General features: G+C 42.8%; 1 protein-coding gene and 1 long non-coding RNA gene across 5 annotated transcripts in view; one reads left to right on the top strand and one right to left on the bottom strand.

The window, feature by feature from the left end:
* Positions 1-6,285, bottom strand: part of SCAF4 (SR-related CTD associated factor 4) — a 61,137-nt gene extending 54,852 nt beyond the window's left edge. For all 4 annotated transcript variants that reach the window (XM_045436882.1, XM_045436884.1, XM_045436883.1 and 1 more), the window contains exon 1: positions 5,791-6,285. In XM_045436882.1, the coding sequence (XP_045292838.1) occupies positions 5,791-5,820 (30 nt within the window). In that variant the 5' untranslated portion in view covers positions 5,821-6,285. The remainder of the gene's footprint in view (positions 1-5,790) is intronic.
* An 80-nt stretch (positions 6,286-6,365) lies between these two features.
* Positions 6,366-27,917, top strand: part of LOC123575909 — a 75,201-nt gene continuing 53,649 nt past the window's right edge. The window contains exons 1-2 of the long non-coding RNA XR_006701080.1: positions 6,366-6,548; positions 20,138-20,256. This is a non-coding gene — a long non-coding RNA (uncharacterized LOC123575909). The remainder of the gene's footprint in view (positions 6,549-20,137; positions 20,257-27,917) is intronic.

The following is a 27,917-nucleotide window of genomic DNA, read 5'->3' as shown; positions in this document are numbered from 1 at the left end:
TCTGGGAAGACAAACACACCTAATAATTAATAGGTACAATACTCCATACACAAAACTTTCCAGTGGGAAAAGGAAGGAGCGACAAGTTCCCCACTGAGATGTGGAACTCAACTCTTCAGGATAACATGGTGGTTCTAGACAGCCCAGTGAATAAGTGTACCAACATAAATTCATAAAGTATTCATAAAGCTTAATTTGTCTGATCTTAAAGATAAAAATGAATGTTAAAGTTCTCATATTTTCTTCCTGAATTCCCAACATATCATTATATGCATACCACTTCAGAATCTCAGTATCTCAGAGCTGTAGTTCTCTAAAAATAATCTGAGGATCCCTGGGGGTCTGAGTTCCTTTCAGTGGTCAATGAGGTAAAAACTGGTTTCATTTTAATACTAAGACATTTCTTGCCCCTTTCATTCATTTTCTCAAGTGTACCGCAAAAGTTTTCTAGAGGCTACCCTGACGTGTGTAATTGCAAGAGATTGAACTTCTAAAGAAGTACATATGAGAACCCAGGTTTAAAAACCAAACTTTAAATGAGATTTGCAAAAATGTAAAACAATGTCACTCTTCTCACTTTTGTTTCAGAAATGTTATTTTTCATTAAAAATGTTATTTTTGTTTACATCTAATGATTTGTTATATTTAATAAATGCATTTTTCAGATTAAATATCTAAAATGGTAAATACCTCCAAAATACATATGATATATCATCCACAAATATAAGAGTTCTCTGTGGTCCTTACCTTTTAAGAGCAAAAGAAGTCAAAATGCAAAGTTTGAGAATAGCTGCCCCAGAGAAACTCTTATATATGAAGACATGTTAAAGAAAGTTCACTGTCATGGGGCGCCTGGATGGCTTAGTCGGTTAAGCGTCTGACTTCGGCTCAGGTCATGATCTCACGGTTTGTGAGTTGGAGCCCCGCGTCAGGCTCTGTGCTGACAGCTCAGAGCCTGGAGCCTGCTTCTGATTCTGTGTCTCCCTCTCTCTCTGCCCCTCCCCATTAATGCTCTGTCTCAGAAATAAATAAACATTAAAAAAAAAAAATTAAAAAAGTTCACTGCCAGCAATGAGAAACAACTTGAATGTTCATCAACTGGGGAACTAGATAAATAAAATATGGTTTATTCAAATGACAGCATCCCCCCCAGCAGTTAAAATGAAATCTTAATATACAATATTAGTAAAGTTTAAGGAAAAACACAAATATGTACAATATACCACTCAGGCATATCAAAACACAGAATATTACATATTGCTTATGTACCAGAGATTGATACTAAATTCACTTTGATTGCCTTTGGAGGAGGAAAGGGCTTTAACTTTTAATATTTTAAAATTTAAACTAAAACCACTTATTAGGGCTCCTGGGTGGCTCAGTCAGTTGAGCATCTGACCCATGATTTCAGCTCAGGTCATGATTCCAGGGTCGTGGGACTAAGCCCTGCATCGGGCTCGGGCTCCGTGCTGAGCATGGAGCCTGCTTAAGATCTCTCTCTCCCTCTGCCCCTTCCCCAGGCTGGCTCCAAAGGCACATGTGCACACACACTCTCTCTCAAAAACAAAAAACAAAAAACCCCACAACACTTATAATATTAATATTACAACTGTCCATTCTTACCGCTATATCTTCTCTGCACATTTTTTTTTTCAACGTTTTTATTTATTTTTGGGACAGAGAGAGACAGAGCATGAACGGGGGAGGAGCAGAGAGAGAGGGAGACACAGAATCGGAAACAGGCTCCAGGCTCTGAGCCATCAGCCCAGAGCCTGATGCGGGGCTCGAACTCACGGACCGCGAGATCGTGACCTGGCTGAAGTCGGACGCTTAACCGACTGCGTCACCCAGGCGCCCCTTCTCTGCACTTTTTAATTAAAAGTCTCAAAATCATAGATGCTGACAAAAAAAAAAAAAAGTGTGAAGAGATCTACTCTTTTGGAATTAGACAAGATTGGTTAAAGGCTAAAATGTAATCAATAGATTTAAAAAATCCAATCCATAACTCTTATTCATTCAACAAACTTACAACATACCAAACTCTTCACATTAAGGAGTATATACGCATAGCAGAAAACAATGAAGTACCAGCTATAATTGGCCACTCACTTTTTTCACTTACCTTTTTTACAACCCCTACAAAGTGTCTCACCATAAAAGTCCTGTTTAGTGGGTGTCTTTAGTAACTTCATCTTTTATCTTCCTTCCTGTATCAGAGATACTGACCTCTTTTACCTGTGATCTGTACCCTTCCTTTTATCCACAATTTTGTTCTAAGCAAGCCCTCATGTTGCTTTAAACTATGCTTCTCTACACTTCCACTCTCCCAACATGCTCAAGCTTCTACTAGCATCTAAGAGACCAGGGCCTGAATGTCACTTATTAAGGCTAAAACCTCATATATGCTATATAAGCATACAAATGGCCCAGCACCAGTGCCTTCTATACTGTTAATTGCTCTTTCCCTTCATGTCCTTAAATCCCTCATAACCAAAATTCTAAAAGACTACATTTGTTTCCTTATATCACCATTCAACCTTAAACTTCAGATCCCATTACTCTCAAATTTTAGTTGCTTTTTTCTTAAGTCTTAACCTGTAACCTCTCCCCTGGTATTATACATATTATCTGTAGGCAGCAATTATGATGAGAAGATGTGCACTCAAATCCCAGCTCTGCCATTAGCTAACAGTATGCCCTTGGGCCAGTTATTATTTAACTTCTTTGAAAATCAGTTTCCTCATCTATAAATGGATGTCTGTGCAAAGCTGTGGGAATATTAAGTTAGATATGTATATATAAAATGCCTGATATGCCAGAGATGCTTATTAAATATTAATTGTTTTCTCTCCCCTCTCAATTTCCTCCAGGGCACATCTGAGAGTGACTTCCAGATGTCTCCCTCTATTCATTGGTTGCTTCCAAGTTTGAGTCCTACATGCCCAACTGCTTGCCAGAAATTTCCACATGACTTTTCCACTCAATCTCAAACCCAACCTGTTCAAAAACCAAACATATTTCCCCCTCCACTAAGTATGCTTTTGATGATTGCTTGACTTGCGTTAGTAGCATCACCACTCTCCCAGCACCTAGAATGTTGGGGGCAAAAGGTGTTTATAAGCCTACGAGATGGCAAGGTCCATGGATTCCTCTGGCCCATATGCTTTTCCTGCTCTCCATGCCAAACTCTACTTAATCCGACCTTAGTCCTGAAAATGTCAATCTTTCTCAGATATCTGCCTTTATAACATACACTACAAATCAAGCAGTTTTCTTGATTGTATCACACTACTTAAAATCTTCAGTTTATCCACAGCCCCAAAATGGAATTCAAACACATTAGAAGGACATGAAACTTGTCAGGCACCAAATTACTTAACCATCTTTACTTTCCCGTAGTCTCTGGAACCAAACTACTATACTGTTCACTTATTCCTGAGCACTGTTGTCCCTCAATCACTACTTCCTACACCTTCTGAAATTCTGAAACTGACATCAACCTTTTCTTCCCAAGTCTTCACTTGCCATCCCACAGTACTTTTAAAGAGCCCCAAAGAAGCTGTTCTATCACCTATTAAAGTTATTTGCCGAAGTCTTGTGTTCTCTATTACATTAGGCTCCTAGGGGACAGAGATCCTTGGTAGTGCCACAGTATTTAGGACACAGCTTTTGTGGCTGAGCACGCACTCGAAAGTTTGTAAAATTAAGGTAAGATTGGGGAGATTTGAAATTACAGGGAACTAACCAATAACATTTCATGAATGGGGAGAAAAAAACTGAGAAGCACTACAAATCAAACAGGCAGGCGCAAGACGATGGATTTTAAAATCAGACTAATTTCTCCAGAAGGAAATTTCTTCAGAAGAAAGATGGAATTGGCAACACACACCTAACATAATGTAATTTGCAGTTCATGAAGACTAGGAATGGAAATAAAAATTCAGCTGAAAAATGTACCAAGATAGGAAAATTCTCATTTTGTATATTTTAAAAAGGTTAAAATACCATTTCCTTTTTTCGAAAAGGCAGTATCATACCTAATTTTGGTTTTTCAAAGTAAAAACTAATCACACTTTTCCAGAACTAACGTAAGATATTTTGCTTATTAATGTGCTGAATGTCAACTTCCATAATGCCTAACTCACAATTAAGTACTTCCGAACTTAAGAATACTCTAAAAATCCCCTTTTTCACTAAAAAGAGTCCATAAGATTTTATCTGAGGAAATAAATATTTACACTCTTTAAAAAACTGTTGTACCATTTATACAAATCCTCATGCATTCAACAAGTATTTGCCTCCTATGGTGAGGGGAGGAGGAAAGAATACAGACTCTCTGCCCTCATGGAGTCAACATTTCAGTGAATTTTGCCTTCAGGAAACCAAGTGAACTTCCAAACCTGAAATGTTTGGAGTAGCATCACAAATTCTCTAGCCATCAAATATTAGGAAATATTATTTCGTTATTTTGAAAATCATCACACTGTCCAACAGCAGTTGCCACTACAGTTAAGACATTTTTTGTACCCAACAGTTGAAGACAAATCATCTAGAGGATAATCTGTAAGGCAATGAAAGGTCCTAACTGCAGTGTTCCTGGAGGGTCGCATATTACCGCACTGCAAATCTAGAAGAAAAGTTATTGTACCTTAATTGTTACAAGTGAAATTACAAAATCTTATCGTGAGATGCACCAAGTTTTTAATATATCAAGACATCTAGAGCTACAGTACTCCATCTGACTTTTTCAATGTTGGGTTCCTCTTTAGTGTTTGGAAAAGGAAAATAATCCAACTCAACACAAGACAACAGTTTCCATTCGGTAATTGTATTTTAAATTATCAATGGTCAAGTCCCCTCCCCCCAAACCGATTTTGATGAAGAGGGTGTGTGGACTCTACGCTCCAAAAACAGCACCTGGAACGGCTGGAGATAAAACTATAGAGCTTTAAGGCGGCAGGCAGCTTTGTTCCCGGTTTTGGGAGGTTTTCACATGTAAATGTTCCCCTAGAAGGGAGCCGAGGATTAACTACCTCGACCGGACTGCGAGGGTGGGAGACTAGAGGCCAAAGCCGGCTTTCTACCGGACTAAGGCGGGGCAAGTACTCTCCCATTCAACTTTTTAGGTGTCACGTTGGGGCCAAAGAGCCCATTACAAGGATTGTGTTCACCACTCGAAATCAGGAGCCACCCCTCTTCATTTGGGGACCCCAATTCCCAAGTGTGTGAATCTTGAGAAAGGGGGGATGAACACCCTCTCCGACTCCTCCTCGACCCGGGATCAGAGTCCAGTCGCCGCCGCGCCGGGGCCTGAGCAACAGGAGAGCGGAGGCCGCCGCTCCGCCAGCCCGGCGACCGGCAGATGCTCCCGCTCCCCCGCCCCCAACCCCACACGCCCGCCCGCGCTTCTTTCTTAGCCCCTTGCGGACGCCCGGCACTGCGAAGCCAGTAACGGGCTGGGACCAGAAAGCGAGAGCGCCGGGACCTGAAAGAGAGCGAAGTTGGAGGCACCAGCGCCGACGCGGGCTGGGGGAGGCCGGAAGGGGGCGAGGGGGGCAACCCGAGGTCGCTGCCCGGGGGTGGGCGATGGGGGAGGGGTGTGGGGTCGGTTCCCGTGGCCGCCGCGACCTCTCCCGGGCCGCAGGCCTCTCCGCGCAGGCCCCGCCGCCCCGGAACCCGGGCAGGAAGCGTCCCCACCCCGACCACAGCTTTAAACCTCCGGCGGCGGGAGAAACGGAGTCCCGGCTCCCGCGGCAGGCCCGGCACCCCCGCGCCCCGAGCACTCCTCACCTCCTGGTTGAAGGCGTTGACGGCGTCCATGTTCGCGCTGCGGCGGCGGCTGCTCCGGGCCCGCCGGTCACATAGACCTCGCGCCGCGGCGGAGCGGGGCCGGGGAACCGGCCGGGCCTGAGGGGCGGGGGGGGTGGGGGGGCGACGAGCGGCGGAGCCAGAGACCGGGCAGGAAGAGGCTGCGGCCGAGGCGGCGGGGCGGGCGGCAGAGGCGGAGGGTGGCGGGCCCCCTCTCAGTCCCGTTCGGAGGATAAGGAAAAGGAGGCGGCGGCGGCGCTGGGCTCCAACATGTCCGTTTGGTGGTGGCGGCTGCGCTCTGCGTCTCGCTGACACGGCCCCCCGCGCCCTCACGCACTGGCCCACACTGGCCCGACCGGCGAGCGGGCGGGCCTCTCTCTCCCTCTCGCCAGCGGGATGGCGGCAGCGGCCCGAGTCCACGCCGCGCGGGGCACCCTGGGACGGCTCGGGCCTCCCAGCGCTTCCTGTGCCCGGCTCCCGCCCCGCCCCGCCCCGCCTCGGGCGCGCTGGCCCCGCCCCCGCCCCGCCTCCGCCCCGCGCGCCGCGCGCCCGGCTGCTGGCGCGTGACGCCGGGACGCCGGGCGCTTTCCCGCCGGCGGTGGCCGCGGGCCCGGGAGACTGTTTGGCACTGAAGCTGGGCCCCGGCGAGGGCGCGGGAGAGCGCGGGATCCCAGAGTCGGGAAGCTGGCACCGAGAGGGCCAGCGCACACGCGCGCCCCTGCCCGACGCGGTGGTCGCGGGTGCGTTTTCGTGCCATTCTACCCATGCGGGCCCTGCACCCGGCCGCGGCTGGCGGGCGGACACAGACCCGCTAGCTTTCCGCTGGCTGGAACAAAGGGCGCAGGATTTAACCTCAGCCCGCTGAGCGTGCATTTGCAGGCGCCCGTTCAGCCTCTGCCTGCGCAGCCCTGTATCTGCTCTAACTGTGCGAGAGTGAAGCCCCGAGAACGACGTGCAGGCACTGGATATCCACGCAGGCCTGAAGGAACCCTTGTTCAGCTTGTGCCGCGACAGGAGTGGATTCTCTAAGCCTTGATACCGATTCCCGAAACAAACGTTTCCTTTTTGGTGGAAACCCTTTGCTCTGGCTCACTTACCTTGAGTACCAACTGTCTGCTGGCCACTGAGCTAGGTTCTGGGGTTATGGAAATAAAAGGCAATTTTTCTGCCAGCAGACAACTCACTTTAGTGGGGAGGACATACACATGAGCAGATAAGAACTAAAACATGATAAGTATTAGGGAAGAGACCCAGGGGAACAAAAAAGAAAGCTATTCATCTGACTAGAAGTCCAGAAAGTCTTCTCAGAGGAAGTGGCACCCAAGCTACATCTGGAAACTGCAGCAGCGGTTGGAGAAGGCCCTGTGGACTGACTGAACCTGATGAATACTTTGACATCACCAAGGAGGACCAGCTGGAGCTTAGGGAGTGGGGTGGACTGAGAGAGAGTGACTGAGACCAGGTCCTGAAGAGCCTCCGTGCCCTGCCGAGGAGTTTGGATTGTGTACCCGAGGCAGAAGGGAGACCTGGAAAAGTTTTAACAGGAGGGTGGTGTCATGCAATGTGCTCTTTCAGAAGAAGAGTATAGAACAGCAAGGGTAGGGTCAGGGAAAGAATGGCTCTAAGTCCCAGAGGAGCCCAGGACGTAAGGCAATGGAGCAGAGAAGGAAAGACAAGGTCAGATGTTTAAGAAGTGGAATGAATGGGCTGGGATGGAATGACAGTTTGAGGAACAGGGAGGTATCAGGAGGATGCTCAAGGTTCTGGCTTGATAAGAGTTGCGGGTGGTGGATTTGTGAGTCAATTTGGGGACTCTGGAGAGGAAGGAATGTGTTTGAGGGAAGGTGGCATAACAGTTAACACTTGTAGATCCTTTACCATACGCCAGAATCTATGCAATGCAATTCTATGATATTTCATTTAATCTCCGTAACAAGCTTCTCTGTATGAGGTGGCTATCAGTAATGCCTTGTTTTATAGTTGAGGAAGTGAGGCCCAGTTCAGTTAACTAACATGCCCAGGGCCAGATGATTTCCTTCTGGGGCCCTTGGAGTTGAGGTGCTCCTGGGACAGATAAGTGAAGATGTCTAGGAGGCAGTTGGGTAAACATGTGTGGAGTCAGGAGAGCTGTCTGAGAGGAAGTAGAGACCTGGGAGTCATTAGTGCACAGCAGAGCTAGTGGTGGGAGGAGCTGGAATAGGGAAAGCTGGCTGGGAACACAGGTATGGAAGGAGTAACAAGTTGGAAGATGAGGCTAGTCCTGTCTGGTGCTGGAGGTAGAAGGCAGCAAGGTGTAGACTGGAAAGCACCTGACACCATCTAGGATCTCAGCAGGAACGTTGGCAGGAGTGGGGTGAGCCCAACTGACTGCACCCAAGAGAGGAAGGCGGCAGGAGATATTCCACAGAAACTTGGCCGTGAAGGCTGGTTGTGAGGGCCCCAGGGAAAAGCTGCAGGATGAAGAAAGAGTATGCCTGTGTCTTTTAGGATGAGAGAAACATACTCATAATTATTTGCTGAAGGAACAAATAAAATAGATCCCAAATATTCTTTTCAGTCCCACCCATCATCCACTTCATATTCCTACCTTTCTTTTTAAGTATTTATGGGAGACAGTGTGAGCAGGGGAGGGCAGAGAGAGAATCCCAAGCAGGCTCCATGCTGTCAGCAAAGAGCCTGACTCGGGGCTTGAACTGACAAACCGTGAGATCAAAACCTGAGCTGAAATCAAGAGTCGGGCGCGGCACTGACTGAGCCACCTGAGCACCCCCAATGTTACTATCTTTGTATCTCTGCTCAACTGCCATGACCATTAAAAAAAAAAAAATTTTTTTTTTGAGAGAGAGAGGGGGCACAAGTGAGCAAGAGCGGAGAAAGAGAGAGAGAATCCCATGAGAGCCAGAGAGAAAGGAGAGAGAGAAGCAGGGCTTGTGCTCACCCAAAGTGGGTCTTCAATTCGTGAATAGTGAGATCATGAGCTGAGCTGAAGTCGGATGCTTAACCAAGTGAGCCACCCAGGCACACCATGACCATTTTTTTTTAACCCATTTTGCTTCTATAAGAGTTGTCATCCATAGGACTGCCAACATTGCATTAGAAAATGAAATTTTTAGTAGATCCAAGATCCCCACACCTTCTTTCTCGCCCACTGCCAGGGCACAACCAAGTTTTGTCACTGTCTGGACAACTCTGTGTGAACAGCTTGGTTTTTGCTCTCGTGTAAAATCCCTGCTCCTCCACATAGGTAGGCCCATTTAGCAATCAGCTGATGTTCAGACATCACCTCCTTTCCATCATTAATCAGTTATCAAGCACTTACTTTATACCAGGTACTATGCTGAAACGCTTTCCCACTATCCTCCCAACCAGACTCAACATCTCCTACCATATGCGTCCATGACCTTGCAATAACAATTCTTACCTTGTATTGCTATTACCTGAAAAAAAAAAAAAAAGTCTGCATTACTTGGACATGCGGTGCCCCTACCCTGCCTCTACCCCTTTCTCTGAACAGTGGCAGAATTTTAAAAAGTACCCACAAAGCCTAATGGGATCCCTTTCCCCCAAATTCATACAAGGAATCTTTTTTTTTTCTCCCCCTATGAGTCAGTGAAATAGATTTGGCTGAGGAAGGCTGAATTCTTGAGCTGGGATGGGAAAGAGAGGCGTGGGGGAAGGTGGTGAATTCAGTTTTAAATGTGTTGTTTTGGGATTCAGTGCATTGTAGCGATTGGGCCATAGAATGGCTATTACATTAGGGGCCTACAGGAGAACATTTTTTGTAAGCCATCCTACCGAGATTGGAATGCATAAGGAACAAGATTTGGATTCTTGTGTTTGATATAGATTATTTAGATTTAGGAGGTTCTTTTCTGGATAGGGTTGTTTGATTTTAATGTTGCTAGTGTTCGGGAAGTCTTTTAAACAACTTATTTGGGGCACGTGTGTTATCAGCTAGATAGCGCTTACCTCAGCGGCATTGTCTCCCATTTTTCTGTTCGGAAGACGACAGCACCTCTGTCTGCTTGGGGATACGTGACAGCCATTTGTACGGCTACTGCTGGACTTCTAGCTCTAGCTGTCCAGGCAGACAAGCCAAATCTTCCAATAGGAAATTTTTGGCAAATGACAACTCAGGAGGGCTGTCCTTTGTGAGCAGACCTTGGAGCAGTAGGAATGCAGCCTATGAAAAAGATGGCTGGAGGATGATAAATACACACAACTGATAAAACTCAGCAAGACATTTTATCTAGTTGCAAACTTGCCTTCTCTCAGAGAACATAGATTTAAGCAGATTCATGTGTTCATAGTGTGGGTGTGAAAAGAGACAGTCTGAAAAGCCATTCCAAACAAACTTGTGTTTTAAAAGAGTAGGTGAAATCGATATTCAGAGGAAAGAAAAGATGGCATGCAGGAAGTAATATTCTGGTTAATGCTGTGTCCTTCACATGCCAACTTGTTCTCTTGAAAGTAATGCTGGCTACAGTCTACAGGTGTAGAGAATACAGGAAGCATCTCACTCCTGAAGAGCCCAGGAAAGCATTTACAGGTAAGAATTCCATAGAAAACAAGTTCTTTCTAATGCTTTATTCCATATACTTTCTGGAGCAATATACTAATTATATTGTACAAGACTCATCCTTTCTCCTTGGTCTGCTTGTCTTCTCTGGCTTGCCTCCCCCACTTCCTGAGATTTCATCTGATACCTATGGTATCCTTCTCCCTCCCCGCATAGGGATCGGAAATCTCTCCTGGTTTACGATTGCATTTCCAACTGCCCACTGGTAAATTCCACGTGGATGTCCCCATCTGTCCCCAAGGTGTCCACCTGATTCCTTTTCGTGTCAACCTCTATCTCCATGCCCGTTAGGCTGTTGGTGCCAAATTAGTGGAACAGATTACAAGGCAAACAGGAACTGGAAGGAGGAAGATCTCAATGGTAGTGGGGGCAATGGGATTTTAGGGAATTTTCATTTCCTTCTTAGTTTTTCATCATTTTTTAGACTCAATACCGAAAGCATGTATTACTTTTGTAATCAGAAAGAGTAAGTGGCTCAATCAGTTAAGCATCTGACTCTTAATTTCAGCTCAGGTCATGATTTCAAGATTCGTGAAATCAATGCTCCGAGTCCCTCCCTGCGCTGACAACATGGAGCCTGCTTAGGATTCTCTCTCTCTCTCTCTCTCTCTCTCTCTCTCTCTCTCCCTCCCTCCCCTGCTCACGCTCTCTTACTTTCTCTCTCTCTAAATAAATAAATAAACTTAAAAAAAAAAAAGAAGGAAATAAGGGTGCCTGGGTGGCTCAGTTGGTTGGGCATCCGACTTCTGCTCAGGTCATGATCTCACGGTCTGTGAGTTCCAACCCTGCCTCGGGCTCTGTGCTGACAGCTCAGAGCCTGGAGCCTGCTTCGGATTCTGTGTCCCCCCTCCATTTCTCTGCCCCTCCTCCACTCATGCTCTGTCTTGTTCTCTCAAAAATAAATAAATGTGAAAAAAATTAAAAAAAAAAGGAAATATAGGTAAGTGTGCAGCAAACCTATAATATTTTGGATTAGTGAGCATATGAGTAATGTATTAATTAGTCAGGGTTCTCCAGAGAAACAGAACTATTAGAATACACACACGCACACACACAAACATATGTGTATCTAATATATCTAATATAATTTTAACAATTTATAATTGTTTCATATATATAATTAAATATAATTGTTATATACTTAATAATATATAACTATAGGGGTGCCTGGGTGGCTCAGTCAGTTAAGCAGTGAACTCTTGATTTCAGCATAGGTCATGATCTCATGGTCGTGGGCACGGAGCCCACTTGGGATTCTCTTTCTCCTTCTCTCTCTGTCCCTCCCCTGCTCATGCTCTCTCACTCTTTCTCTTTCTCTCTCTCTCTCCCAAGATAAATAAACTTAAAAAAAAAAAGGAAATATAGATAAGTGTGCAGCAAACCTATAATGTTTTGGATTGATAATCTTACTACTGATAGTAAGCGTATGAGTGAGCATATGTGTAATGTATTAATTAGTCAGGGTTTTTTCTCTCCAGAGACACAGAATTATTAGAATACACACACGCACACACACAAACATACATGTATTCTAATATATCTAATATAATTTTAACATAATTTATAATTGTTATTATATAGTTAAATATAATATGTTATATGTTTAATAATATATAACTATAAGGGTGCCTGCGTGGCTCAGTCAGTTAAGCAACAGACTTGATTTCAGCGTAGGTCATGATCTCACAGTCATGGGCGTGGAGCCCACTTGGGATTCTTTTCCTTTCTCTCTCTCTCTGGCCCTTCCTCTCTCTCAAAATAAATGAATAAGCATTTTTATATATATATAATATATGTATATATTATATATATGTAAATATATATATAACTATAATGGTATATAATTACATATAATTTATCATAATATATTCTAATTTTCATATTTTAATATATATTCCCTCTCTGTCTACATATATATGTATATGTATATCTATCTATCTATCTATACACCATTAGTGTGTGTGTGCGTGTATCTGTTTATAGGATCTGCCATCTGCAAGCTGGAGAGTCAAGAAATCTAGCAGTCAGGCCAAAGGCCTGAAAACCAGGAAAGCCAGTGGTATAAATTCCAGTCCAAGGGCAGGAGGAAATGAAAGATGTCCCAGTTCCAGCACTAAGGCAGGAAAAAAGGAGCAAATTCTTCCTTTTGTACCTTCTGCTCTATTCATACCCTTAGCAGATTGGATGAAGCCTACCCCCATGGGAGAGGGCAATCCACCTGACTGATACCATCAATTCAAATGCTAATCTCATCCAGAAACACCTTCACAGGCACACCCAGATATAATATTTAACTTGGGCATTCGTGGCCCAGTCAAGTTGACACAGAAAATTAGCCATCATAAGAATCTGATAAAGCAAGACAGTTTCTTTGGGCAATTTCCTATCTGACTTAAGATTGGGATTTAAGATACTTTTTCCAAAATTGAAAGTTATTAAATCCAGTCCTGACTGTAGTGAAATGTTACCTTCTAGGGCTGAACCACCCCAATCTGATATTTGCCCTTACATTCATTCATTCATTCAGTCACAAAATAAATATGACTGCCCCTTTGGATGGGTACTGTGGTAGCTGTTTAGGATGCTATGGTAAAAAACATAGAAGTTCCTTTCTCCTGGAACTACTCCTCCAGAGTCTAGCACCTGGCCCTGATGTTGAGCATTTTTTTTTTTTTCATATGCACATTGGTCATTTGTTCATGATCATGTCTTGTGAAAATGAAGAGAGTTTATTTCTTTTCTTAACCACCTTGTGTGTCTTTTACGTGTTTTTCTTGCCTGCACTGACTAGTTCTCCAGCACAATTTTGAAAAAAAATTTTTTTTTTCAACGTTTATTTATTTTTGGGACAGAGAGAGACAGAGCATGAACGGGGGAGGGGCAGAGAGAGAGGGAGACACAGAATCGGAAACAGGCTCCAGGCTCTGAGCCAACAGCCCAGAGCCCGACGTGGGGCTCCAACTCACGGACCGCGAGATCGTGACCTGGCTGAAGTCGGACACTTAACCGACTGCGCCACCCAGGCGCCCCGATAATTGGTATCTTTTGAGAAATTTGTGTATTTAAGTTTGACAACTTATCGCCACACAAGTTTTCTATAACAGTCTCTTATTGCCCTTTTAATGCCTATAGTCGTATCTCCTCTTTCATTCCTGGTGTTGGTAATTTGTATGTTCTTTTTAAAATTTTCTCATTCAGTGTAGTTAGAGGTTTGTGTATTTTGTTGGTCTATTCAGAGAAACAGCTTTTGATATTATTAATTAATCCTATTGTCTGCGTGCTCTCTGGCTCATCAATCTTCACTATTCCTTTTATTTATATTTTTCTTTCTGCTTGCTTTGTATTTAACTTGCTCTTCCTTTTCTAGTTTCTTAAAGTGGAAGCTGAGATCATTGATTTGAGGCATTTTTTTCCTTTTGGAATGGAAGTATTGAAAGTTTTAAATTTGCCTCTCAAAATTTTGACATGTTGTACTTTCATTTCCATTCACTTCAAAATATCTTGTTATATCCCTTTATGTTTTCTTCTTTTATCCATGGTTTATTTAGAAATGTTTAAATTCCAAATATTTGGGAACTAAAAAAAATACGTTTCTGTTACTGGTCTATAATTTAATTTCATTGTGGTCAGAGATCAGACTTTGATTACAATCCTTTTGAATTTATTGAGGCTTGTTTTATGCCTCAGCCTGTGGTCTATCTGGACGATGGTTCCATGTGCCCTTGAAAATAATGCTTATTCTGTTATTGTTGGATGGAATGTTCTATTCATGTCATTTAGGTCAGGATGGTTGATAGTGTTAAGTATTTATGTCTTCATTTTCTGTCTACTTATTCTCAGTTACTAAGAGGAGGAGATTGATATCTTTGGCTGTGATTATGGATTTGTCTATTTCTCTTTCCAATTCTGTCCGTAGCTGCTTCATGTATTTTAGATCTTTGTTATCAGGTGTGTGCAAATTTATGATTATTATTTTTCCTTGATCAATTGACCCTTTTTACATAAGGAAAAATTCCTTTTTTATCTGGCAATAGTCCTTACCCTGAAATCTATTTTGCCTGACATTGACATAACTACTCTGGCCTTATGATTTGTATTTGTATGACAAGCGTTTTCTTTTGACCTGTGTCCTCTCCAATCCTTGTGTTTATTGTTGTTGTGCATTTTACTTCTACATATGTTTTATAAGGCCACAATATATTAGTATTGCTATTGTTTTTGTTTTGTTCTCTGTGTGTTTTTTAGTTTTCTGTTTTTTTGTTGGTTTTATTAGAAATATGGAAACATAATTGTTTTATGTGGAAGGGTAGTTCTGGACCTTGTTACTTCCTCATGATTAGAAGTAGAAGTTTCCAGAAGGTTTTCTTTTCAATAATTTATTAATTTTTTTGTTTAAGTAGACTCTACACCCAATGTGGGGCTTGAACTCATGATCCCAAGATCAATAGTTTGAACATACTCTACCCACTGAGCCAGCCAGGCACTCAAACACTATTCGTGGCAGTATTCTTTTTTTTTTTTTTTAATTAGCTTTTAATTATTATGGAGTAACATTTGTTAATTTTTTTCTTTTATAGTTCTTTGTATTATGTTTAAAAATTCTTTGCCTGCCTTGAAATCCTGAAGATACCCTTCATGTTTCCTTTTGGAAGCTTTATAGTTTTAGTGCTCGTATTGGGTGTATGGTCCATCTCAAATTAATTTTTGTATAGATGTGAGATAGAGTTCAAGTTTCATTTTTTTTAAAAAAGTTGTTCTGTCCCCATTTATTGAAAAGCTTTCTTTGCCCTATTGAATTGCATTAGCACCTTTGTCAAAAATGAAATGGCTGCATATGTAGAGGTGTATTTCTGAAGTCATTATTCCCTTCTTTAATCACTAATACCACATTTGATTACTTGATTACTATAACTTTATTGTTAGAGTTTTGAAATCCAGAAACGTAAGTCCTCCAATTTTATTGTTCTTCAGGATTATCTTGGCTATTTTAGTTCCTTTGCCTTTCCATATATATTTTAGCTTAAACTTGTCAATTTTGGAGGAAAAAATGAATCTATTGGTGTTTTGATTGAGACATCTGATTCTCAGTTAATATTCATGAATCTCAAGTGGGCCCGTTGTGAAATCCAGCAATCACATTACATTTCCTTATGTAAAGAAAGGAAACTATTCCAGAAACTTCTTGCACACAGTTCTCCTTACTTCTTATTGACCAGAACCGAGCCACATACTGATTCCTAAACAAACACAAAGAAGAATGGAATTTTGTGTTTAAAACCAAACCAGGATTTGTTGGCTAAAATATGGGTGTCTTTCCTTCAGACCAAGAACTGTTTGCCTACATGCAAACAAGTAAATTTTGCTAGCCAGGAAGGAGGAAGGAGGAGGGAGCAAAAATATGACTGTTGAGTGGGCAAGATTGATTGCCATACAAAGACATCCTATGGGTGTGACCATGTATTTATGATTGTATAAGCATGCAGAAAATACAAAAGGATATATACCCAGTTTGAGCACATGCTACATCACAGTGAGGAAAGGGACACTCTCATGTGGGTGAAAACAGGAGGGGAGTCAAGCAAAAATGAAAAAAAGTAACTTAAAAAGATATAGGGGCCTCTGGGTGGCCCAGTTGGTTAAGTGTCTGACTTCGGCTCAGGTCATGATCTCACCTTTCCCAAGTTCGAGCCTTGAGTTGGGCTGTGTGCTAACAGCTCAGAGCCTGGAGCCTGCTTCAGATTCTGTGTCTCCCTCTCTCTCTGCCCCTCCCCTGCTTGCACTCTGTCTCTCTCAAAGATAAACAAACATTAAAAAAAAAAAAAAAGATATAGATGAGGGGCACCTGGGTGGCTCAGTTGGTTAAGTTTCTGACTCTTGATTTTGGCTCAGGTCATGATCTCAGGGTTGTGAGATTGAGCCTGGCATCAATCTCTGCACTGAGCATGGGGCCTGCTTGGGATTCTCTCTCGCTCTGCCCCTCCCCCACCTGTGCACGCACATGCTCTCTCTCTCTCTCTCTCTCTCTCTCTTTCTCAAAAAATAAATAAATAAACCCCACATACATCACATGTGTATATTTATATAAAATTCTATACATACGTGAATACGTATATCAAGTAGAATATTAAAAAGGGGGTCCCATCCCTTTCCAAAACCAAGGTCATTTGGGGGGCAACATGTTAGTCACATGGCTCAGTACCTGAATTCAAGCAAAAAAATAAATGAATAATGAGGGAATGAACAAATAAATAAGTCTGTAAAAAGCCATAATTGATGTTCCATCTAAACAAATATATGAAAACAAGTACGTAAAGATGCAAAATAGATGTCTCATTGTCCGTCTATTAAGATCATACATGCCACCCACTGGATACTCAACACTCACTCCTGGAATGATTATCTAACAATTCTAACCCCTCAAGTCTTTGATTTTTAAGTACAAGCACATTAAAAGTAGCAAAATAGGGAAGGAGGCTGCTGGAGATAAGCAAGCTGGCAGCAACAAGAAATGGCTGTTGACAGGACTGACAGTGAGAGAGGGGACAGAAAAATCCAAGGACAGCAGACGCAAGAGCGCACAAAAGCAAAGCCGTCAGGTCCGCTGGGTTTAAAGGAAACTAGTTCTAGGAACCTCCATAGCCATTGGTGGCACCTGTTTTATAGCAAGTCACAGCAAAGCTGCTTGTAATGTCAGATCCCAGTTAACAAAGAAATTGAGGGTATGCACCGCATTCTCTGTTTCCGAGAGTGAGGCAGCATATGATAGAATGCAGGGAGATGGCTCTGCCCTTTTCGAGAAAAGAACTATGCTCAGGTCATCCTTGTGACTTTTAAGGCATAGATTCCAGCTGTCTACTGGATGCCCCAGCGCCTGGGTCCACAGCTACCTCGAGCCCAACACGGTTGAAATTCTACCCGCCTCATTTTCAATTCAGGTGCCAGTTTGTTATCAGTTACAAAAGTGATTATGAGGGAAATCCATATATGAAGATTGTCGAGGGAGATGTCTGAAGAAGTGTTTCACGCCTCTTAAACACCCTCCCCCACTTTGAGACCATAAAGATGGTCAGAACACAGAGAGAGAAAAATTGGTATGAGGGTCTCAGGCTTCCAGCCCTCCGCTCTCTGGAAAATGAAATGAGGCAGTGGAGGAACCCTACCTCTAACCCAGGGGTCGGCAAACTTTTGGACTGCAGGCCAAATCTGGTCACTGCCTATTTTCATAAAGTTTTATTGAGACACAGTCATGCTGAATAGTTTATGTGTTGTCTATGGCTGCTTTCAAGCTCCAAAGCAGAGTTGAGTAGTTATGACAGAAACAGCCCACAAAGACTAAAATATTTACAACCTGGCTGTCTTCAGAGAAAGTTTTCCGACTTCTATTCTAACTCATGACTCATGAGGCAGACTTCAGGTGTCACTAGGAGGGTTTTGAAATGGGTTCTTTGTGGTGAGAGACAGAGAGAGGGCTGAAGACTAAAACCAGGTCTAAGACAGCTAAGGCTGGGGTCTGACTCTGAGGAAACCCAGAGGGGAGCAGTGGGCTGAATACCTACTTTCATGGCAGATGCTGGGACACTGGGATTCAGGATAAGTAGGAGAAGTGACTGAGGGTTTCCTGAGGTCCACTCAGGATTCAGTGGGAGACAAAGAGCAGGGATATGGTTCATTTTGGGTTTTATTGGATAGACCACCTGGAGACCTCAGTAGGAAGAGGCTGGAGCTGCCCGGGGTCGCATGTCTAGGGATTAGAGAAAGAAATGCAAGAGACCACAGAGAATCAGTGTGTCCTTTGTGGTCAAAGGGAGTGGGGGAGAAAAGGATCCAGAAAAAAACAAAAAAACAAAAACAAACCCAAGAGCCCACCAAAGCGTCTGTGAGAGAGTGCCATCTGCCAGCCCCAGGACTCAGCATGAAGTCACTAGCCAAGTTAGAGCTGGCCTCGACCCTTCCATCTCCCTCTTCCACACTCATGCTTCACCTTGGCGGGGTTGCACCAACAACTGGCAAGTGGAGGAGAATGTGAGCGTGGGGAGAGAAGGGGCAGAGGGCCACCCCTCTCCCCTCCTGCAAGCTCCCAGCCAAGGAGTCAGGAAAGGAAGTTTTAACACTGTCAAGTTCAGTGTTTTGAAACTCTAATGACTAAATCAAAGTTGTCTGTGACTTGATGTGACTCATTTATTGCCCAGGGATGAGTTCAAAAGCTATGGGACCTGCTAGAACTTCATCCAGGCTCACGAAAAGACTGCTACCTCTGCCGGAGAAAGTTTGAAGGGTTAGCAGAAAAACACTGAACTGAGGCTTGTTTGGGGCACGATTCCTGCTTGTTTGACACACTGGGTACAATAACTAATATTTATTGAGCACTCACATGTGCCAGACCCCATGCCAAGCACTTTTCGTGCATTAGCATGTTTCACCCTCCCATTAAGTCTCTAGTATTAAGCCAGTTTTACAGGTGGGGAGTCAAGACAAAGGAAGGATGAGCTATGATCCATAACCTCACAGCCAGTAAGGAGCAGAGAAGAGATTCAAATTCAGGCAGTTCAGAGCCAGCCAGGCTCTCAGTCGCCATGTCAGGTTGCTTAGCCCAGCAACCCAAGAACTGGTTCTCTAAAGCTTTGCCATTTGCTGAGGGGTCTTGACTTTCCCTGGAACCGTACAGTCTTCTATTTGGTTGCTCAGCACCTGCCACAAGCTGTGTTAATATCCCAGGGGGCCAGAGGCACTCAGACCTTATTGGATGGGCTGAATCACAAGTGTTAAATGGTAGAGTTGCTTGCCCTACAAGCCTGGACCAGCTCTGGACCTTCTTGTTCTTAAAGCCGAGCATGAGTTGAGTCCCCCATGGAGTCAGACGACACACCCAAATGTATCATGCAGGTCTAAAGTCCCGGAGATGGGAATGCAAGCTGGTGCAGCCACTCTGGAAAACAGTGTGGAGGTTCCTCAAAAAACTAAAAATAGAACTACCCTACGACCCAGCAATTATACTACTAGGCATTTATCCAAGGGATACAGGTGTGCTGTTTCGAAGGGACACATGCACCCCCATGTTTACAGCAGCACTATCAACAATAGCCAAAGTATGGAAAGTGCTCGAATGTCCATCGATGGATGAATGGATAAAGAAGAAGTGGTATATATATACAATGGAGTATTACTCGGCAATCAAAAAGGATGAAATCTTGCCATTTGCAACTACGTGGATGGAACTGGAGGGGATTATGCTAAGTGAAATTAGTCAGAGAAAGACAAAAATCATATGACTTCACTCATATGAGGACTTTAAGAGATAAAACAGATGAACATAAGGGGAGGGAAACAAAAAGAATATAAAAACAGGGAGGGGGACAAAACAGAAGAGACTCATAAATATGGAGAACAAACTGAGAGTTATGGAAGGGGTTGTGGGAGGGGGGATGGGCTAAATGGGTAAGGGGCACTAAGGAATCTACTCCTGAAATCATTGTTGCACTGTATGCTAATTAATTTGGATGTAAATTAAAAAAAATAAAAAAATAAAACAAGTTAAAGTCCCATAGAGCTCCGCAAACTTTGCACCTGATTCCTAATGAGAGGACTTGCAAGGTATAGCAGCTTACTGTTAATTTTGGAGAAAGAACGAGCCCTACATGCCCTGGGTTATTGGAAACCTTCCCCTATTTCTGCCCCAATTCCACTGCCTCAAATCTGCCGTAGCTTTGTGAAACTTCTTTTCCACCCTTTGATGGGGGTTCTCTTTTCCAGGCATCCTGGGTATCTGCTATTAAGGCTCCTTGGATTCTGTCAGCTCGATGTCCTGGGAGATGACTGAGGTTCCCACAGACCAAACTGTGGCATAGCACCAGACAGGTAACAATACTGAGGTAAGACAATAAAGGCATACTATTGTCCTTGCCAAGTAAAACAAACAAACAGATAAACAAACAAACACTTGCTTTTGGTGTTTTCATGTGGGGACAGAAAGAACATGCCTTTGGCAAATCCATGGATGCATACCAAGCGCCAGGGTCTTTGTATATTTGCGTTTGTGCCGTGAAGCCAGCTAGAACAGCAGATGTAACTGACTCAGTTTATGATAATCCATTGTCATTCTCCAAGGCTGATCTGGTTTTCCTCACTGGCTAAACTGGAGAGTTAAGTGGGAATGTGACAGCAGTCATCACCTCCGGATCGTTCAGGTCTTTTAATGTTTGGAATTCTACTAGGGATGTGATATCAGCGTGATATGCTGTTTTACATAAAGAGAGCTCCATGCGTTTACATGTGGCCATTCCTATTATAATGACCCGTACTCCATGGGGTAGAGAGCCAACGTGGGGATTTGCTGTTGGTTCTGTGTATCGCTTCTTCTTATACTTGTACGAACTGGGGAAATAAACACAGATTTGGGGGCTCTTTAAGCCCAGTGAAGACAAACTGAAGTCAAAACTCAATTTGCTACCTTACTCCCCATAAATCTCCTCTCTGACTGGTGGACAAAAGTGGCATTCTGTAAATCCTCCAAAGATCTACGTATTTCCTTTTCCATAGCACACATTAATCCCGATTAATGATGGTATCTGTTTTGGTGGAAGATCAGGACGAAGATTTACAAGATGTATGTGTGATCTTACTGTAGTGCTCTTAAGCAAGAGTTTCTGGCCTTTCCTTCGTTCAAGAGGCTCTGGGTCTGTGAACTAATTCAAGCCTAGGATTTGAGAATCTCTATTGCAGTGCTCAGATTGCGCCTCTCTTTATCAGACCTGAGTGAGCTCCTTATGATTTTGGTCTGAGAGAGCCTATGGTCAGTTAGCCATGGTGAAAGATCCCTGTGAGGCAGCCCATTCTGATTCTATTCTGGCCCTACTTCTTTCAGTTACTTGCTCCTGGCACCTGATTGTGTATCTAAGGGTGGCTTTGGGTCAGGGGATGCGTTAAGTTGGCCAAGCCTGGGTCACTTGCCCACACCCAGCTGCAAAAACAACTGGGGAATCGCAAATCTGTTTTTCAGTTTCAATTGTGGGAAGTAGAGTCTACTTTCCACCAGGATTTATAATCTGGGGAAATAAACCCAGATTTTTATCCCAAACATAAGAAGGAGGTTCAGAGGTTGCTCAGCCAAAAACAACGACAAATGCATTCCCTAATTTATTTCCCCCCTCTATTGTTTAACAACAATGAGGCTTAGAGGATTAATCCCAGCTCCAAATGTAGCCCATGCTTTCCTCAAGCCAAGTTTAATAACGTAATCTTCCTTGCTGGTGACTTGTTCAGAAACTCAGACCTAAGCCAGATAGCACAGGGCATTCCTCTGACCTCAAAGTTTGGTTTATGTATAGGCATTTGACACATCTTGATCTAATTAGATAGAAACTGAACTGGGTCGGGGCGCCTGGGTGGCGCAGTCGGTTAAGCGTCCGACTTCAGCCAGGTCACGATCTCGCGGTCCGTGAGTTCGAGCCTCGAGTCAGGCTCTGGGCTGATGGCTCAGAGCCTGGAGCCTGTTTCCGATTCTGTGTCTCCCTCTCTCTCTGCCCCTCCCCCATCCATGCTCTGTCTCTCTCTGTCCCAAAAATAAATAAACGTTGAAAAAAAAAAAAAAAAAAGAAACTGAACTGGGTCTACTAAACCGAACCAACCCTGGAGCCTGCACTGCTCCTGATCTTGGGGTTATGAAAGCCAATGCATGTCCTTTTTGTTTACGCCAGTTTGAGTTGGGTTTTCTGCTCTTGGTGATTGCAAATATCCAAACTGATTTAATATAGAGACTTCTGAGTTTATATCTCCTAATGGCATGCTCCAGAATTGGTGTTCTCTTATAATAATCACTACTGTCCTGCAAGATGGCATGGCTGGAATCTGGACTGAGAGGGCAATATAACAAATGTGAATATTGATAAGAGAGGAAGTAGATATTGATTGAAGAAAGGTTCAGATGTATAGTTTTTATAATGAAAGAGATAGGCTTTAGTTACCAAAAATTTGAAGTGTATTGACAATTCAATTCCAAGTAATATAAATAAATGAAGCATTATTAAGCAACCAGAAAACACTAATGAAAGTCAAATAAGGGACCTACTTCAGCTTCGCCATACCTTTTCTCTCCCTCTAAGCTATTTTATTATTAAGAGTCGTTGGAAAGGGTCCAGGAAACTGGTTTGTAATATGACCTTAGGCAGGTGAATTTCATTCTTTGAATCTTAGATTTCTAGTCTGCAAAACAATTGTTAGTATCAAATTAATTTATATATGTGAAAATATAGAGCCCAGGGCGGTGAAAAGGTCAGTCTAGACCCTGGAGGGTTGATACGGTTGCACTGATCATTCATGAATATTTGTTCTAGAATACATGCTTCATTTCCTACTTTGGTTGCTGATTTTTATATTTGAAAACGAAAGCAAATCTATTGGTGTGTGTCTTTATAGTCCAGTGCTTCAGAATTGATATTCTCTCTGTATTTTTGTTAGATGACTGAGGGTGGATAATAACTAACATTTTCTGAGGGTAAACAGAAGGAATGAAGTACTTTCAAATGCATCATCATATTTGAGAGATGCAGTTAACTCTGTGCAGGTGGGAGGGAGGGCAGTATTATGATCAAAACTTTCTGAGGACAAAACTGGTACTTCAAGAAGTGTGCAGACCAGTTTGGCCAGTTATTGGTGAAAGGAGGATTTTAATCGTGTCTTCTGATGCTATTTCTATGATGATTAGCTTTGTGACCTTAGGCAAGTGACTTAGCCTCTTCATGCCTTAGTTTCCTTATCTGGAACAGGCCCACTGCAGGTTTTTATAAACAAAGTTTTATTGGAACACAACTAGGCCAATTCATTTGCATATCACCTATGGCAGCTTTTAAGCTACAGGGCCAGAGTTGTGTACTTACAGCAGAGACAGCATGGCTCAGAAAGCCTAAAATATTTATTATCTGACCCTTTACCTAAAACATTTGCGGACCCCTGTTTTAGAAACGTATTTTTTAGAAACACACTTGAAACGTTCAAGTCTTGGAGAGAGGACATCTCACACATTTAAAAAAAATTTTTTTAAATGTTTATTTATTTTTGAGAGAGAGAGAGAGCAGGGAAGGGGCAGAGAGAGAGAGGGAGACACAGAATCCGAAGCAGGCTCCAGGCTCCGAGCTGTCAGCACAGAGCCTGATGCAGGGCTCAAACTCACGAACTGAGATCACGACCTGAGCTGAAGTCGGACGCTTAACCGACTGAACCACCCAGGCGCCCCATCTCACACATTTTAAATTCGGAAAAAGTAAATATTTCCTTTTTGTTCCTCTTGCACTACAAACATAAACAATTCCCACAAAACTTCACCCACCTTTCCTATATCACAGATAAGGGACAGTTATTTTTACCATCATCAATCTGTTATTATATCAAGTACAGACTGCCGTTGCCTAGCCCATGCCTGCCAAGAAGCTTCTGGGTTCAGCTCTTCTGTGTTGAGGAGGCTCATTTCCCTCCTTAAACATGTCTTATGATCAGAGGCTCTCCCTTGAGATCAAAGGAGTGAGTCATCTCCCCCTGAGATCAGATCAAAGCCAGAGTGGGGGCCTAGGTCTTGTGCCCTCCCCACCCCTTACCTCACTGATACTTCCTGGAGCAAAGCAGTTCCCAAGTTTGATCCTACATTATACCAGGTAGCTTTCCACTCTCTCATGATTGCATTATCACCCCCTTCCTCTTGGGTATTGGTCTTCTAAATCTGTGCTTATGCGAGTTTCAAGAAGAATTGGGATGGATCAGGCGAAATCCCTTCCTATTTTTTTCCCTGGGGAAAATAGTTTGGGGCACATGATACACGTCTCCTGCATAGACGACCCGCTTTTAAGTGTCTGGCATGCGGCTATATCATTGTGTATTTTTAATGTTCTAATGTTTCATGTTTTAAAATGATCGATCGGAAAAAAAAAAAAAGATCTATTAGACAGAGGCTGCGGGGAGTTGTCCCACACTAGTTCTTTTAGTTGAATTGCTTTTCACAGATCATTTTCAGCAATTTGTCTTTAAAGCTTCTTAAAATTATCTTGGTGTTCTGCTGAACCTACGACTCTGAGAATCTGTCTCCCCTAGACATAGTTCCTATCGTTCTGTAGTGCATTGACATCACTTCATCCATCTTTAATGTATGTTACTATTCAGATTGACAGATTTTGTACTTATTATCTGTGACATTTTCATTGACTTCTTTTGCAAAGTGACGTTATTGCCATCCCAGCCTGGGTAAGATTTAATACCTGATCTTTCTGCCATTCATCTATCAGAATCATTCGTAACTCTCTCTTTTTCCCCCTCCCCCTACGCAAAGTATAAATTCAAAGATTTTTCTTCTTAACCCATTTCCTTGGATATTTTTCTCTAACCTCTACTTTTTGGTAAAGAAATATTATTACCTCAAGGACAACAGCTGTCCCAATTCCTGTATTGCCTTGTGATTTATTGAGATAGTTTATGGGCTTTTATACCAAACTCTTAAGGAAGTGTCCAAATATATTGCTAATGATAAAGGACCATTGTTTTATTTCCTTATAAACATTATTTATAGTGTCCCTATTAGAAGCATTATGAATTGTTTCCAAAGTGCCTCTATCTGAAGTTTAATATTTATGGGAGCTTAAAACTTCAAAGCCTATTTATAAAAAAGACTATAATGTATTTTTAATATCTTGAAAGCATTGATCTTCAATTTCCATGACAAATTGTTAAACTTGAAATACTAATTTATTTCTTAATCCAAAGGCAATGGAGATCCAGACCTGAAAAGAGAAGAGTCCCTACCCTCATGGAGTTTGCAATTTCACGTGAGAGTCTGACAAGTTAATTTAAAAAAATTTTTTTTAAATGTTTATTTATTTTTGAGAGAGACAGAGCATTAGTGGGGAGGGGCAAAGAGAGGGGGGACAGAAGATCCGAAGCAGGCTCTGTGCTAACAGCAGCAGGCCCGATGAGGGGCTTGAACTCACGAACCTGTGAGATCATGACTTGAGCCAAAGACCAATGCTCAACCAACTGAGCCACCCAGGTGGCTTGAGAGTCTGACAAGTTTAAAAAAAAAATTGCAAAATGGGAAGTGCTAAAGAAGCTACTATTCTGGGGTGCCTGCGTGGCTCAGTCGGTTAAGCATCCGACTCTTGATTTCTGCTCAGGTCATGATCTTATGGTTTGTGAGTTTGAGCCCTTCCACACTGACAGCATGGAACCTGCTTGGGATTCTCTGTCTCCCTCTCTCTCTGTCCCTCCTTCATTGGGCTTTCTCTGTCTCTCTCTAAATAAATAAACAGACCAAAAAAAATGTGCGCTACTCTTCCAAGTGAGTTCTATGGGTTTTACTGGAGCACGAGTGCTGACATCATCAGGGAGGGCTTGGAAGAGGTGAACTAGGTCCTAAAGGAAGAATAGGATGTTGCTGGGTTGGGACACGTATTCCACGATGAAAAAACACGTTGTGCAAAGTATGTCTGTTTGAGTAATCTGAGTAACCAGCAGGTACACGGGGTCATAAACTTTAGACTATCTAACTCTACACTCATGAATGGCTCTGCTTCAGGAAAAGCTGGCCCAAACCAAGTGTTAACAGACTTCCCTGGGAGTGCGTCTTAAGGTCTAGAACAGGTTGCAGGGCCAAGAAGAACAAGGGCCTCTGAGTATAGCTGCAAATGAAAGAAGTTTAGGGCAACGAAAAAGAATTATGTCAGTGATTCTTTAAAATAACACTTCTTTCTGGTTCTTATCTAGGTTCTTAACTGGGCAAGCATCATTTTTTTTTTTTTCCTGATTTTCTTTCATGGTTCTATTGAGTAGGACTCTTAGCATACAGGTCTACAGACTGAAGGAAATAAGCCAAGAAGAACATTCCTTCCTTTCTTTTTTGGTTAAGTCTAATTTTAGGAAGCAGCCAAACAGATAATAAAAATGAATGTTTCTAAGCAGATTGTATGTGTGTGTGTGTGTGTGTGTGTGTGTGTGTGTGTGTGTGTGTGCATGTCTCCTCCTGGTCTCATGCAACATCAAAACAACTGAATGAGCAAATTGAGGCTTTTTTCTTTTAGTGATACTGTTTTTATATCTAAAACACACCAGTGAAAGGTTGGTTTCTACTCTCACTCCCAGAACCAGGGAACTGGCTTCAAGACACTGTAAGGTAGTGATTCTAAGCAAAGACTCTGGAGCCATCCGGCCTGGGTTCAAGTCCTGGCACTACCACTTATTAAATCTACAAACTGGGATGCATTACTCAGTTTCGTCATCTGTGAAATGAGGGTAATAGTAACAGTGCCAACCTCATGAGAGGCTTTATGAGGATTAAATGAGTTGATGTAGATGGATATTCAGAAGTGTCCCAGGAGCCTCATAGGGACAACCCGAGTGTCGGCCAGCCCCATCTGTCAAATGGCATCCAGGGACATATGCCATGGCATCAAGAAGTTTGTCCTCAGTGCTCTGTTTCTTCCTTCTGTCTTACTCACTCTGCCAAGTCCCCCCATCCTTACCCCAGTTAGCTCCTGGGGCTCTAACTTAGCCTGCTCAGAGAGACAGTGACCCAGCCAGGGTCAGTCACAGGTAGCAATGAGATATAGAGTTGACCCTTGAACAATGTAGATGTTAGGGGGACTGACCCCCACACAGTCAAAAATCCACCTGTAACTTTTGACTCCCCCCAAAGTTAACTACTAATAGTCTACTGTTGATCAGAAGCCTTACCAATAACATAAACAGGGGAGTAACACATGTTTTGTATGTTATATCTATTATGTACTGCATCCTTACAATAAAGTAAGCTGGAGAAAATCCTAAGAAAAATACCTTTCAGGTACTGTACTATATTAACCGGAAAAAAAAAAAATCTGTGTATAAGTAGACCTGTGTGGTTTGAACCCATGTTGTTCTTTGAACCCATGTTGTTCAAGGGTCAATTGTATTGTTTTTAAAGTTTGATTACTTATTCTTAATCAAGCTTGATTAAGAATAAGAAAACATGGGGTCTATTCCCCATCACTGCTTACCAGCTATATGTGTCTTTAGAGAAATCTAAAAATTCTATGATGCTTGGGTTTCTCATTCTCAAAGTTGGGATGACAATACTTGACCTGATCTCATTGACTGACTCATTGACTGATCTCAATACTTGACCTTGACCCTGGTCACTGTGAGGATCACAGGAGATAGGACTTGTGGAACAATTTTGTAAACTGTAAAGTGCAAACAGTATTGTTTTCATTAATCCAAAGAAAAGAAAAAAGGTGAATAGTATTAGCTTTTCCTGCTCTTAATGTATTATCTAATAACTGTAGCACAATGCTGAATAGGAATCTCATCTTATCTCCAACTTTTATGGGAGAGATTATTATAGTTGACACATAAAATGGTGCTTCCTTAGGTTACTAACATACTTTATCAGGTTTAAGATGTTTCTTTTCCTGGGCTGCTATCCTGGTTGAATTTCAGCAAATGCCTTTAAAACATCCATTAATACGGAGCACCTGGGTGGCTCAGTCCATTGAGTGTTGGACTCTTGATTTTGGCTCAG

The sequence above is a fragment of the Leopardus geoffroyi genome, chromosome C2, assembly GCF_018350155.1.
Source record: "Leopardus geoffroyi isolate Oge1 chromosome C2, O.geoffroyi_Oge1_pat1.0, whole genome shotgun sequence".
NCBI lineage: Eukaryota > Metazoa > Chordata > Mammalia > Carnivora > Felidae > Leopardus > Leopardus geoffroyi.
This window is presented reverse-complemented; position numbering and strand designations above follow the sequence as displayed.